The 15,103-nt window shown below is 39.9% G+C and overlaps 2 protein-coding genes across 4 annotated transcripts in view; one reads left to right on the forward strand and one right to left on the reverse strand.

The window, feature by feature from the left end:
* The window catches only part of ASH1L (ASH1 like histone lysine methyltransferase), a 324,062-nt gene that overhangs the window by 44,769 nt on the left and 264,190 nt on the right, over window positions 1-15,103 (forward strand). For all 3 annotated transcript variants that reach the window (XM_066362231.1, XM_066362230.1, XM_066362232.1), the window contains exon 2: window positions 7,129-7,649. In XM_066362231.1, the coding sequence (XP_066218328.1) occupies window positions 7,230-7,649 (420 nt within the window). In that variant the 5' untranslated portion in view covers window positions 7,129-7,229. The remainder of the gene's footprint in view (window positions 1-7,128; window positions 7,650-15,103) is intronic.
* The window catches only part of LOC136391000 (large ribosomal subunit protein eL28-like), a 64,507-nt gene that overhangs the window by 2,968 nt on the left and 46,436 nt on the right, over window positions 1-15,103 (reverse strand). The window lies entirely within an intron of this gene.

Genomic DNA, 15,103 nt, shown 5'->3' on the forward strand with positions numbered 1-15,103 from the left:
TGCTCAAGCTGGTGACCTTGGGGTTTCAAACCAGGGTCCTCTGTGTCCCAGGCCGATGCTCTGTTCACTGTGCCACTGCCTGGTCAGGCCACCCATTTTTCTTTATTTCCAGTGTTACCACCCTAATTTTTCAATCTTGTGATTGGTATTCCAGAATCAACTTTAGCTGTATAAGCATTTTTTGAGAAACATTTTTAAAGATTTTATTTATTGATTTTAGAAGGGGGGCAAAAAGGAAGAAAGACAAAGGATCAACTTAGTTGCTTCTCATCTGTGCCTTGACCAGGTAAACCCAGTGTTCCAAACCAGTAACCTCTGCAGTCCAGGTCAACACTTAATCCACTGTGCTACCATATATCAGGCATGTCTAAGCATTCTTTATTTTTTATTTTTTTATTTTTATTTTTTGTATTTTTCTGAAGTTGGAAATGGGGAGGCAGTCAGACAGACTCCCGTATGCGCCCGACCGGGATCCACTGGGATCGCTCACCAGGGGGCAATGCTCTGCCCATCTGGGGCGTCGCTCTGTTGCAACCAGAGCCATTCTAGTGCCTGAGGCAGAGGCCACGGAGCCATCCTCAGCACCCGGGCCAACCTTGCTCCAATGGAGCCTGCGCTGCTGGAGGGGAAGAGAGAGACAGAGAGGAAGGAGAGGGGGAGGGTTGGAGAAGCAGATGGGCGCTTCTCCTGTGTGCCCTGGCTGGGAATTGAACCCGGGACTCCTGCATGCCAGGCTGATGCTCTACCACTGAGCCAACTGGCCAGGACCTCTAAGCATTCTTATGTGTATCTCGTTACTCCATTACTCGGAGCTTCTTTTTGGATTTCTCATACTTAATATAGTCTAACAAAGTCCTTTGCAAAGTTATTTCCATTTTGTGTTGTTCTGCCTTTGGTTTATCTACTGTTAATCTTTATAATCTCAGGTGCTTTTTATACATACTGGCCCTTAATTTTTGGGTATTTACCTCCTTTTTTTGCCAGGCTATTCCCGACACAGACTGGACCTTGCTTAACGTTAACTGTTTTTCTAAGATATGTTCCTTGTCCCTCCAAGTTCTCTTGATATACTACTTTATGTAGTAGTACCTTCACGTATTTTGCTATAATAACAGTTTATGTGATTCGTCATTTGGCTGCCTTCCTCTCTAGAATATAAAGTTCATGAGACCAAGAACTATATTTCTATATTTTTTTTAAATGAATTTTTTAATTTTTATTTTATTTTTTATTTATTCATTTTAGAGAGGAGAGAGAGAGAGAGAGACACAGAGAGAGACGGGGGGAGGAGCTGAAAGCATCAACTCCCATATGTGCCTTGACCAGGCAAGCCCAGGGTTTCAAACTGGCGACCTCAGCATTTCGAGGTCGACACTTTATCCACTGCACCACCACAGGTCAAGCTATTTCTATATTTTTTACTACAGTGGATGTCACAATTCTCAAAACATATTTTCAGGCTCTTTAAATATTTATTGAATAAAGGGATAGATTAAGAATGATGAATTTATAAAGGAAATTATGGAATGGTTAAAACAGTATTTGGAGAACCAGTAGAATATATCATCATAGAAGCCAAGTGAGAGTTTCTAGTAGAAAATATGCCAAATGTGGTAGGGAGCAGTAGTAAAATCAGTACTAAAATTGATCTTTGGGAGTCAGTATAGCATATTATTTAAGAGGAACCAGACAGACCTGGGCTTTACATTTTATTAGCTGTTAACCTGTTTTTCATCTTTAGAAAGGGAATAATAGTAACTACCTCATGGTGATTGTAAGGCTTAAATAAGATAATCTGTACTGCTTACAAAAATTTGGGGATATTTCAAAATGAATATGAAATGATAAAAAAGCATTTGATTTTTTTTTTTTTGGTATTTTTCTGAAGTTAGAAACCGGGAGAGACAGTCAGACAGACTCCCGCATGCGCCCGACTGGGATCCACCCGGCACGCCCACCAGGGGGCGACGCTCTGCCCACCAGGGGGCGATGCTCTGCCCCTCCAGGGTGTCGCTCTGCCGCGACCAGAGCCACTCTAGCGCCTGGGGCAGAGGCCAAGGAGCCATCCCCAGCGCCCGGGCCATCTTTGCTCCAATGGAGCCTTGGCTGCAGGAGGGGAAGAGAGAGACAGAGAGGAAGGGGGGGTGTGGAAAAGCAAATGGGTGCTTCTCCTATGTGCCCTGGCCGGGAATCGAACCCGGACCCCCCGCACACCAGGCTGACACTCTACCGCTGAGCTAACCAGCCAGGGCCTGATTTTTTTTTTTTTTTAATATTAAACAAGAACATCAGAAAAGCAAACAAGTCCAAAAAGGTTGTTTGATTATGCTAATGAGATGCAAAACCAATTTTTATTTTATTGGTGAAAATAAACTGTACAAAAGGCTGAAAGTATTAGAGTATCTGCACGGTCCCTGATCCCCTAATTTTTGTGAGCAGTGTATATAAAACATTTAGCATGGAACTTTGCAAATATTAAGAGCTCAGTAAATTTTAGGGTTTGTTTGTTTGTTTATTTTTATAGAGACAGAGAGGGACACATAGGGAGAGAGATGAGAAGCATCAACTCATAGTTGTGGCACCATAGTTGTTCATTGATTGCTTTCTCATGTGTGCCTTGACTGGAGGCATCAGCCAAGCCAATGACCCCTTGCTCAAGCCAGTGACCTTGGGCTTCAGGCCAGCGACCTTTGAGCTCAAGCCCATGAGCATGAGGTCATGTCTCTGATCCCATGCTCAAGCCTGTAACCCTGGGCTCAAACTGGTGACCTTTGGGTTTTAAACCTGGGTCCTCAGTGTCCCATGCCGATATTTTATCCACTGCACCAGAGAGGAGGGGAGAGATTGAGAAAGGGGAACATCGATCTCTTCTTCTGTATGCCCTGACTGTGGATCAAACCTGCAACCTGTGCTTCTGTCTTATGCTCTAACTCAGTGGTAGTCAACTTGTCCCTACCGCCCACTAGTGGGCTTCCAACTTTCATGGAGGGCGGTAGCGGAGCAACCAAAGTATAAATAAAAAGATAGATTTAACTATAGTAAGTTGTTTTATAAAGATTTATTCTGCCAAACTTAGTGAAAATCTGACATAAAAGTACTTGGTAAGTAATTATTATTATATGCTTAAACTTGCTGTAACTGCTTTATAAATTTTTTAAAGTTACTTCCCTACTTTATAAATCACCATTACTGTGGAACACATTGGAGTGGTGGGAGGCAGACAGGTGAAGATGAATCGACTTTATACATACTAAATTTGAAATTCCTAATAATTAGACATCCAGTCAGTGTGTCAGGTAGGCATTTATATATATGAGTCTGGAATTCTAGGAAGAGGGCATAGCTAGTCTCTATCTGGAGATAAAAATGTTAGATGGCATTTAAAGTCAAAAGATCTTGTCATGTTTTAAGTGAGTGTAAATAGAAAAGGGAAGAGCATGTTCAGGGGTAATCCAATGTTTCGAGGTTAGGGAGAAAAGAAGCAACTAACCAGCCAAGGAGACTGAGGTTGGCTAGTGAATGAAGGGGAAGAATCCAGAGAGGTATCCTGGAAGTCAGGTGAAGAAGTGAAGGAGCTGTTCAGCTTTGTTAAATTCTGTTGATCAAGTAAGATGAGAGGACCAAGAAGTGAGTAATGTAGAGTACATTGGTGAACTTGACCAGCAGTTTTTGTGCAGAGGAGGTGGTGAAAGTGAATTGCTGTGTTCAAGAGAAAAAGAAAAGACCAGGATTTGAAGATGGGGAGCATAGACAATACTTTTAGAAAGTTTTGTTGTAATGGGAATCTGGCAGAGGAGATGGGATCAAGAGGAATTTTCTTTTTTCTTTTTTTAAATTGATTTTAGAGAGAGAGAAGAAGGAAGAGAAAGAGAGACAGGAACATCGGTCTGTTTCTGTACATGCCCTGACCAGTGCTTGAACCAGTATCCTCTGTGCTTCGGATGATGTTCTAACCAGCTGAGCAGGAGAAATTTTCTTAGATGAGAAATATTGTAGTGTGTTTTCATGCTGATTGCGTTATCCAGAGGAAAGGTGAGAAATGGATGACTTGAGAATAGTTACCTGAATAATGCTTTTTAGAAGGTACCAGGAATAGGATTAAGTCCTCAAGTGGTTGGATTGATAGTAGAGACAATTTACTATACATTATGATAGGAAGAAAGCTGCACAGGCAGGTGTGTAGATAGATATATGATGGGTGCTTGTGGCATTTTTCTTCTGATTGTTTCTACTGCCATCATCAGATTGGAAGCAAAATCAGTAAGAGTGGAGATGATATGAAATAGCTGTCTAGGAAAGTGGTGGTGTGATTAGATTACAGAAATGTGTTACAATGCTAACTACCACTTGAGGTTGGTCAGGAATATAATATGACATTAGTGAACATAATTGTTTTTCTTAAATTGTGATGGTATAGAGATAGAAGAGGTAGAAGATATGATTTGTAAACTATTAGTAGTGCAATTAAGATATTTTAGTAAGTTTTTAGAAAACCACTTATATGAAATAGCGTACAATAAGAATTAAAGATATATAGGTTTCTCATTTATAACACAAAATGAAGTTATTTTTTTTAAAAAGAAGTATTTTCTACATGCCAAAAATTATATTAAAAGCTATAGGGCTCTTAAAATTCTTTCCTTCCTCCCACTACTTATTGGGTGCTAAAATATGTGATATTTAATGTTCCAGGGACTGGGGATGTAGTGAGCAAGCCCAAAGAGGTGTCTACCTGTATCATGCTTACATTTTAATGATAGTGTATTTTGGAATGCAGCTGATAAATGTGGAGCAAGAATAAAAAGTTACCCAAATTGTGATTCTATATGGATAATAGCTATTCAGGGAAGGATCAGGTCACTACAGGCTTCAGTATAAGCTGAGAACATAGGTCCTCAATTATCCAAAAGGTTTTTTTGATGCTTTTAGGAAGATAATATAATGTGGGTTAGGTTACTTCCACTGTGGTGTTTAGAGTATCACTCCTTAATCAAACGCATTAATATTTCACCATTGAAGTGTAGGACTATTCACAGAAATTTGTAATTAAGATAAAAATATATTCAGATCAGGTCATACCAGGCTTTGTCACTAGTGAATTATGAAAATAATTTTGTTTTTCAGACTTCTGAATTTCAGGATTGTGAACCCATCATCTTTTCCCTTTGTACATTTAAAGGGAAAAAAAATGCATGGCACAGAAGCGGAAATAGATGGGATTTGTTATGGACAGTAAAGAAAACTGAATTGACTAAAAATCATAGGCATTGTGTGTTGGATAGTAAGGATAAGCAAGTTTGAATAGTTAGAGACAGATTATGAAAAGCTTTGAATGCAATTATGAAGTATTAATATATGAAGTGGTAGACAGCAAGAATTGTCAGTTAAACTAATTGGAAGATTGCTCTTTCAGCTGTTTGTGTGAATGAATAGAGTGAGAACAAATGAATAGTTTTAGTCAATTGGCCAATATTTGTTGAGTAATTACTTAAAGAACTGCTGCTACTATTAATAGTAATAACAATAAGTTGTTGATAACTTTTTATTGAGCCATGCTATGTGCCAGTCATTTGGGCTATACATTTTGCACACATTCCTTGTAAGAGTTATAGAACAATTAAATCATTTGGTCTCTGTCCTTGAGACTCTTATAATCTTATTGGAAAGAAAAGTCTTAAGGTGCATAGTTTTAACTATGAAATATTGTATTTCATAAATGAACTTGCTAAGGGATAGGATGTTCTTCTTTTTTCAGATACTAGTCCTGGATCTTGATTCAGGTATATGTTTAAAATGAAGACTAGCCTACCAATCCTCAAGAATAGTTTTGGTTTTATTTTTACTAGTCATCCTTCTGATTATAATATGGTAATCTGGTTTCTTGAGGATCTTTATTTATGAGAAAGGGCTTGCCCTGTGTTGATTATTCAGATTCATAAGTATGTGCCACCTACTGTAAAATAATAAATTTGCATGCTGCTTTAAAAATAGTTTATGAATTTTGGGAACTGAGGCATTCCAACTGACTACTATTTGCTCTTAGGAGAATTTGTAATAAATTTCTGGTTTTCAAAGGGTTTTTTTTGTATTTTTTTTGTATTTTTCCGAAGTTAGCAGGGAGGCAGTCCCCACATGTGCCTGACCAAGATGCATCCGTCATGCCCACAAGGGGCAATGCTCTGCCCATCTGGGTTGTCGTTCTGTTGTGGTAGGAGCCATTATAGCACCTGAGGTGGAGGCCATGGGCCAACTTTACTTCAGTGGAGCCTTGGCAGGGGAGGAGAAGAGAAAGGTAGAGAGGAAGGAGAAGGGGAAGGGTGGAGAAGCAGATGGGTGCTTCGAATGTACCCTGACCGGAATTGAGCCTGGAACTTCCACAGGCCGGGCTGACACTCTACTGCCGAGCCAACCGGCCAGGGCCTCAAAAGTTTTTATAACAATTGTTATAAATCATTTTTGTGATTAGTTGTTTAATGCTTGTCTTTCTCACTAGAGTATAAGGCTTCTAAGTTTAGAAACTGAATCTGTTTTTGTTGAATACTGTATTTCCAGGGTGTTGTACTATCCCTGGCACATTATAAGTGCTCAGAAACATTTTTTAATGAATTCAGAGTTGAATTGTACAACAGAGAGAATTTCAGACTAAAAGTCCTAATTCAAAAAGCCTGACAACCTCTTATAAAAATGGTTGGGGCACTGAAACGAGCCAAAAATATGATTCTTTACCCTAGGTGAAACTGATTTTATTCAACTAAAATGTAGGAATAAATGTAGGAAATACATTTCTTGAAAGTGAGGATTGCTAAAATATATGAAATTATTTTTATCTTTTGCTGTGTTTATAGAAGCTTTTTGGTTGAGTTATTGTTCCAGTGGTTTTAAACATTGATTTGTACCATACCACAACAGCTTCTTTATGCCATCTGTAGAATAATACACGTACTCTGAAATTTTAAATCTTATCATAACTGAATGAATTTAAATTCATGTTGAAGTACATTTTGCTTGTTTTAACTGTGATTTTGGGTTCTTCCTGATTTCCTTGTCCCTCCTCACCCTATACCCATTTCTCATGTTAATCACAGTTACCTCTATTCTGATAAATTTTTGTTGTGATCTGTCCTACAGAGAAAGTGATGCTGGTTGCAAGTTGTGGAGATTCCTGGTTTTCATGGAACACAGTTCTGTAAAGTATTCATAGAATTCCTTGGCAATAACATACACTTGTGATGGACTCTAGAAATACTGCTATGTTAGGATTGGGTTCTGATTCCGAAGGATTTTCAAGAAAGAGTCCCTCTGCTGTCAATGCTGGCACACTGGTCAACAAGAGAGACGTAGAGCTAGAAAAGAACACAAAGGAGGAAGAGTGCCTTCGCAAGTGGAATCGGGAAAGAAACATTGAAGCAGGGAAAGATGATGGTTTGACTGATGCACAGCAACAATTTTCAGTTAAAGAAACAAACTTTTCAGAGGGAAATTTGAAATTGAAAATTGGCCTTCAGGCGAAGAGAACCAAAAAACCTCCAAAGAACTTGGAGAACTATGTATGTCGACCTGCCATAAAAACAACTATCAAGCACCCAAGGAAAGCACTTAAAAGTGGAAAGATGACAGATGAAAAGAATGAACACTGTCCTTCAAAACGAGTGAGTAGAATTCCCAACGATATGTGGTAACAATATTTGCATTTCTCAATTAATTTTTATCTAACCTATATACATGTTCCATGAAGTTTGACTTTTAATCTTTATGCATAATTTCACAATAGTCTTTTGTAAGCATGAAATAGCTTTGAGGCTTGTCATAATGGTGAGTGATAGTATTACCATGTATGTATTTGTGTTTGTAAAATTATGGCAGATATTTTAAATGGTGTATTCCCAGATTGCTGCTTTTAGTAGCATAGCAGAAAGAATACTGGATTTGTAGTTAGGAAACCTGGATCTGAATCTTGCTTTCTTATTTACCAGTAATGTGACCGTAGACAAATCAACAGAGAAGTCACTGAGGCCCAGAGTTTTTCTAAATTTTATTTTATTTATTGATTTTAGCAAGTTAGGAAAGGACAGAGAAACACAAACATTCATATGTTACTCTATATGCCCTAACCGGGGATCAAACTGGCAACCTCTGTACCTTGGGATGATGCTCTAACCCAGTGGTTCTCAAACTTTTTGAAGTCAGGGTGCATTTAAAATCCTACAAGTAATTGTAGGTGCATTATATACAAATTTCTGAGAAATATGTTATAATAATTAAGTCAAATATTAAAGAAAAAATATAAAGTTCAAGCGTGCTTTTATGGTAATAAAATGAAATAAATACAACAAAATTAAATTTATTCTGACATTAAAAAACTTTTTTTTTCTTTTACAGGGACAGAGAGAGAGTGAGAGAGAGGGATAGACAGACAGGAACGGAGAGAGATGAGAAGCATCAATCATCAGTTTTTTTGTTGCGAGACCTTAGTTGTTCATTGATTGCTTTCTCATATGTGCCTTGACTGCGGGCCTTCAGCAGACTGAGTAACCCCTTGCTCGAACCAGCGACCTTGGGTCCAAGCTGGTGAGCTTTTGCTCAAACCAGGTGAACCTGTGCTCAAGCTGGCGACCTCGGGGTCTCGAACCTGGGACCTCTGCATCCCAGTCCAACACTCGATCCACTGCGCCACCGCCTGGTCAGGCAAAAAACATTTTTATGTTACATTTTTTGAGTTATGCTTTTTAGAATTTGTAAAAAATGGGGGTTAAAAAATAAAAAAAAAATGACCAAAAAAGTTATCTTTTTATATATATATAGATAGTCTTTTTTTTTTTTTTTGGTGACAGAGAGAGTCAGAGAGAGGGACAGATAGGGACAGACAGGAAGGGTGGGAGATGAGAAACATCAATTTTTCTTTGCAGGTCTTTAGTCGTTCACTGATTGATTTCTCATGTGCCTTGACTAGGGGGCTACAGCAGACCGAGTGACCCCTTGCTTGAGCCAGCAACCTTGGGCTCAAACTAGTGAGCCTTGCTCAAACCAGATGAGCCTGCACTCAAGCTGGTGACCTCGGGGTCTTGAACCTGGGTCCTCCACATCCCAGTTCAACACTATCCACTGCGCCACCACCTGGTCAGGCTATAGATACATTCTTAATAAGATTTAGTAAATTCGGCAGGTTCCAGCACAAATGTGTTAAGCTTTTTCATTCTTGTGTTTATGAAAAACATGAGCCTGATGTGTCCTAGTGATTTCTTCAGTGTTTGGGCACATATTTGAAAAGCAAACTCTCATTTCCTCGTCCATACATTAAAGAATTCCTTTCTTTTTACTCTTAATTGTGTTGAGTGCAAAAAAACCCCACCATACATATTACCTTAACTTTACACCAAACAAAGGATAGAAGAAACTTGCCTCCTGGGGAACATGGGGGGTAGTGTAAACAATCCAGCACCACAGCTTAACAGCCTTTTGCAACCTAATCAGGCAAGTGAGGTAGGGGGTTGGACAGACTGTCAATTTACAGCCAATTCCCCACAACCCTGTCCCCCCAAAATCTAAACTCTAAAAACTCTGTTGGTTTTTTGGTTCCCAACAGGCACATATTTCTCTGGAATACCATAGGGCGCACCTGGAAATCTTATGGGCACACCATTGCGCCCTGGCGCACACTTTGAGAACCACTGCTTTAACCAGTAGATTCATACAACCAGGGCTTAAAGATCTTAAATTATTATAATACCACCTGCCTTTTAGGATTGGTCTAAGGATGGAAGTTTTGTTAAATCAGTTGGTCCATACAACTATTTATTCCTGTTCCTCATATTTCAAAAATGTATATGAAGTTATAAAATACCCGAATTTTTGTGAGCAGTTATATATTAAAAGTTGTCTCCTCTTTCTTACCAACTATTAAACTATAACAACTAATTTTCCTTAACTCTTTTTACTCTGTCTAGTAAAGATATTAAATGTGTTTGGGATTATGTGTTGACCACAAATTTTAGTCGGTACAATTACAGTATCTTAATTTCAGACTGTAGGTACCATATGTGCCTATAAGCATATTTAAATTATATGTATACAAATATAAAATAATGGACTTACAGAGAAAGAATTGGCTGAATTATTTTCACTGAAATTTAGGAAAATTCCTGAGTGTGTGTAATAACTGTTTTTACTGTTAATTTCTTATCATCAAATTCATATGCTTTCTGCATGTTACCAGAAACCATAATGATGCAGACTCTTCGTTCTTCAAATTGTCATGGCATCTAAAAATTATTTATTTACTTATGTAAAATTTTTTTTTAAGTAAGAGGAGGGGAGATAGTGAGGCAGACTCCCCGCATATGCCCCGACTGGGATCCATTTGTTAACCCTGTCTGGGGCGGTTGCTGGAAACAACCAAGCTGTTTTTAGTGGCTGAGGTTGATACTCTTGGACTAGCCGAGCTATCCTCAGTACCCGGAGTGATGCTTGAACCAATTGAGCCACTGGCTTCAGGAGGGGAAGAGGGAGAGACATGAGTGAGAGATGGCGGGAGAAGCGAATGGTAGCTTCTCCTGTGTGTCCTGACTGAGAATCAAACCCGGGACATCCATAGTCTGGGCTGACTGCTGAGCCTCCGGCCAGGGCTTAAAATTTTTTTTTCTTTTAAGCGACAGAGAGAGAGAGACAGACAGAGAGAGGGACAGATTGGGACAGACAGGAAGGGAGAGAGATGAGAAGCATCAGTTCTTTGTTGCATCATCTTAGTAGTTCATTGATTGCTTTCTCATCTGTGCCTTGATGGGGGGAGGGGAGTGTACAGCCGAGCCAGCAACCTTGGGCTTCAAGCTAGGGACCGTTGGGCTCGAGCCAGCGACTATGGGTCATGTCTGTGATCCCACGATCAAGCCTTCAACCCTGTGCTCAAGTCGGTAACCTCAGGGTTTTGAACCTGGGTTCTCTGCATTTCAGGCTGACTCTCTATTCAGTGCACACCGCCTGGTCAGGCGGGGCCTAAAATTTTTTAAAATTGATTTTAGAGACAGATGAAGTGGAGAGAAAAAGGGAGAGGGAAAGAGGGTGGAAAACATCAATTTGTTGTTGCACTTTTACATTCGTTGGTTGATTCTTTTATGTATTCTGACCTGAGGCCCACAACATTGGACCGGTATCGGTCCGTGGGCCATTTGGTACCAATCCACAGAGAAGGAATAAATAACTTACATTATTTCCGTTTTATATATATTTAAGTCTGAATGGTGTTTTATTTTTTAAAAATGACCAGATTCCCTCTGTTACATCTGTCTGAGACTCACTCTTTTTTTTTTTTTTGTATATTTTTTGTATTTTTCTTAAGTTGGAAACAGGGAGGCAGTCAGACAGACTCCCGCGTGCGCCCAACCGGGATCCACCCGGCATGCCCACCACGGGGCGATGCTCCACCCATGTGGGGCATCGCTCTGCCGCAATCAGAGCCATTCTAGCGCCTGAGGCAGAGACCGCAGAGCCATCCTCAGCGCCTGGGCAAACTCTGCTCCAATGGAGCCTAGGCTGCAGGATGGGAAGAGAGAGAGAGGAAGGAGAGGGGGAGGGGTGGAGAAGCAGACGGGCGCTTCTCCTGTGTGCCCTGGCTGGGAATCGAACCCGGGACTCCCGCACGCCAGGCCAATGCCCCACCACTGACCAACCAGCCAGGGCCAAGACTCACTCTTGACACTTGTCTCGGTCATGTGATACATTTATTTGTCCCACCCTAAAGGCCAGTCCTTGAAAATATTTTCTGACATTAAACCAGTCCGTGGCCCAAAAAAGGTTGGGAACCACTGCTCTAAACAACTGAGCTAATCTGCCAAGAGATTCAGGAATTTATTTTTTATTTTATTTTTTTAAGCAAGAGAGGAGAGAGACAGACAGACAGGTAGAAGAGATGAAAAGCATCAACTCATAGTTGAGTCACTTTTAGTTCATTGATTACTTCTCATACGTGCCTTGACTCAGGGGCTCCAGCTGAATCAGGGACCCCTTGCTCAAGCCAACTACCTTGGTCTCAAGCCAGCTGCAACCATGGGATCATATCGATGATCTCACACTCAAGCCGATGACCCTGCACTCAAGCTGGTGACATTGGGGTTTCAAACCTGGGACCTCAGCATTCCAGATCGATGCTCTATCCACTGTGCCACCATTGGCCAGGCCAGGAATTTTTATTAGTTGTCATTCTGCACAGGATCATATAAATATATTGTGGCTTGGGAAGTTTTATTGATAAAATCAAGTATGCATGAGTTAGACTATAAGTCAGGGAAAAATGTGTATTGTACAAATTCATGAGAAAAATTAATTGGATGAATCTTAGCTAAATTGATAAATCTAAACTGAGCCTTATATTTTTTATCTTTGAAATAAAGATAATATTTGTTTCTGCTCACCTCAAGAATTTTCAGAAGGTTGATTGAAAAACGATTTTTTTTTTTAATTTATTCATTTTAGAGAGGAGAGGGAGAGACAGAGAGAGAGAGAGAGAGAGAGGAGAGACAGAGAGAGAGAAGGGGGGAGGAGCTGGAAGCATCAACTCCCATATGTGCCTTGACCAGGCAAGCCCAGGGTTTCGAACCAGCGACCTCAGCATTTCCAGGTCGACGCTTTATCCACTGCGCCACCATGGGTCAGAAAAATGATTTTTATTTAGATCTCTTTACTTGAAACAATGTTATAGTTTATTTGCACAGCTAATTTGTAAAGGGCTTTAGAATTATTGTCTTTAGAATTGTTTTTGTAGTGTTTTAAAAAATATTCAGTGATAAAGATATATATATATGTATGTGTGTATGTGTGTATTTATATATATATATAAAGTCTATATCTCATGTATCTTGCTTATAGTAGAATACAGTGTCTGAGGGAAAGTATCTGTATATTTACAAAACTGCTGGTGACCGGGTAGGTATTTATTTTTCCAACAATTACTTTAGGATGTTGAATAGATTACTACTCTCTGAATTAGCTCTTGAGAAATAATGGAAAAATCATGGGTTATATAATGAATCAGAAATAAATCAAGTACTGGCTTAATAACTACACGAGCAATTTGGTTTATTTTACTGTGCTTAGTTTTTCTTATTTATAACATGGGATTAGTATGCCTGTCTTAATGAATGTAAATAATTAAATATTTATATAGTATCTGACATGTGATAGGTTTTTGTGAATATTCTCTTTTTTTATAGCGTAAGGTAGTGCTTCACAATAGGGATGTCTGGAATGGTCTGTGTGTGTGTTGTTGTCCTTGTAACAGAGCCATCCTCAGCACCTGGGCCAACTTTGCTCCAATGGAGCCTTGGCTGCGGGAGGGGAAGAAAGAGAGGGAGAAGGAGGAGAGGGGGAGGGGTAGAGAAGCAGATGGACGCTTCTCCTGTGTGCCCTAGCTGGAAATCGAACCCAGGACTCCTGCACGCCAGGCTGATGCTCTACCACTGAGCCAAGTGGCCAAGGCCTATAGAGTACTTTTTGAGCGTAGTTTGCGTGTATATGTCACAATTTAAAATGGACAATTTCTTGGTTCCACATTGTCACTTCTAAGAAACTCTTACAGAAATACTTGCAAGTATGCATCAAGTTGTATATATAAGATATTTATTCAAAGTGTTGATTTCTGATGCCTTCTGTTGATTCTTACTTTGTATGTCAGGGCATTTTTTTAAAAGTGTGTTTATTGAGATATAGGTCATCATATGATCCACCCATTTAAAGTGTACAGGTCAATGTTTTTTTGTATATTACTTTATTATTATTATTATTATTATTATTTTTCTTTAGTGAGAGGAGAGGAGGCAGAGACAGACTCCCACATGCGCCCTTACCGGGATCTACCCAGCAATACCATTAAGGGGTGGTGCTCTGCCCATCTGGGTTCCTTGCTCTGTTGCAACTGGAGCCATTTATTAGTACCTGTGGCAGAGGCCATGGAGCCATCCTAAGACCTTGGGCCAACTTGCCACAATCAAGCAACAGCTACAGAAGAAGGGGGAGGGGGAGAGAAGAGAGAAGGGGAAAGGTGGAGAAGCAGATGGGTGCTTCTCGTGTGCCTTGACTGGAAATCAAACCTGGGACACCCACATGCCAGGCCAGTACTCTACCACTGAGGCAACTGGCCAGGGCAACATTATTACCATATTTCCCCATGTATGATATGGTCCCATATATAAGACACACCTTAATTTGGAGGCCTAAAATTAAAAAAAAAAATGTATTGCATAACGTTATTGAGCTCACGTTTTATTCATTATTAAATTCATGCAACTCCTCATCACTGTCTTCATATATTACCTTGTCCTCGGTTCCATCTATGGCGTTTGAAATGCCACACTTCTTAAATGACTTTGACAATCACCGTATAGGATACACCCAGTTCTTAGACCCCAAACTTTTTGATAAAGGGTGTGTCTTACACATGAGGAATACAGTAATTTTGGGGGGGGGGGTAACAGAGACAGAGAGATGGACAGATAGGGACAGATTAGGGAGGAAGAGAGATGAGAAACATCAACTCATACATTCAGTACCTTACTTGTTCATTGGTTCCTTTCTCATATGTACCTTGACCGGGACGCTCCAGCTGAGCCAGTAACCCCTTGCTTAAGCCAGCGACCTTGGGTTTCAGGCCAGCAGCCCCATGCTCAATCTGGAGAGCCTGCACTGAAGCTGGATGAGCCCGTGCTCAAGCCTGCGATCTCAGGGTTTCTAACCTGCGTCCTCAGTGTCCCAGTCGGACACTATCCACTGCATCACCACCTGGTCAGGCAGTATATTCATTCTTTGTACCAGTTTTTTAGGTAGTGAAAGTAGACGTGGAAGTCATATTTATATTTATCACACTCACCTAGACGGAAAAGAGACAATGGCATATTTCTTTCTAGCATTTAAACAAAATTTCAATTTGGGATTGTACAACTTAATTATACATATTAGGATTCTAAGCCCCCCAAAAGCACTTCTGTGACAAATGAAAATAACCAAAATATCAGTTTTCTTTACTAGGTGATTCAAAACGGAAACTTGCGTGAGCAGAAACAGATTTGAGATGTTTTAATACTAATATATTCTGAGTATAAATTAGGTCAGATAGCAT

Source organism: Saccopteryx leptura, chromosome 2 (assembly GCF_036850995.1).
Source record: "Saccopteryx leptura isolate mSacLep1 chromosome 2, mSacLep1_pri_phased_curated, whole genome shotgun sequence".
Classification (NCBI taxonomy): Eukaryota; Metazoa; Chordata; class Mammalia; order Chiroptera; family Emballonuridae; genus Saccopteryx; species Saccopteryx leptura.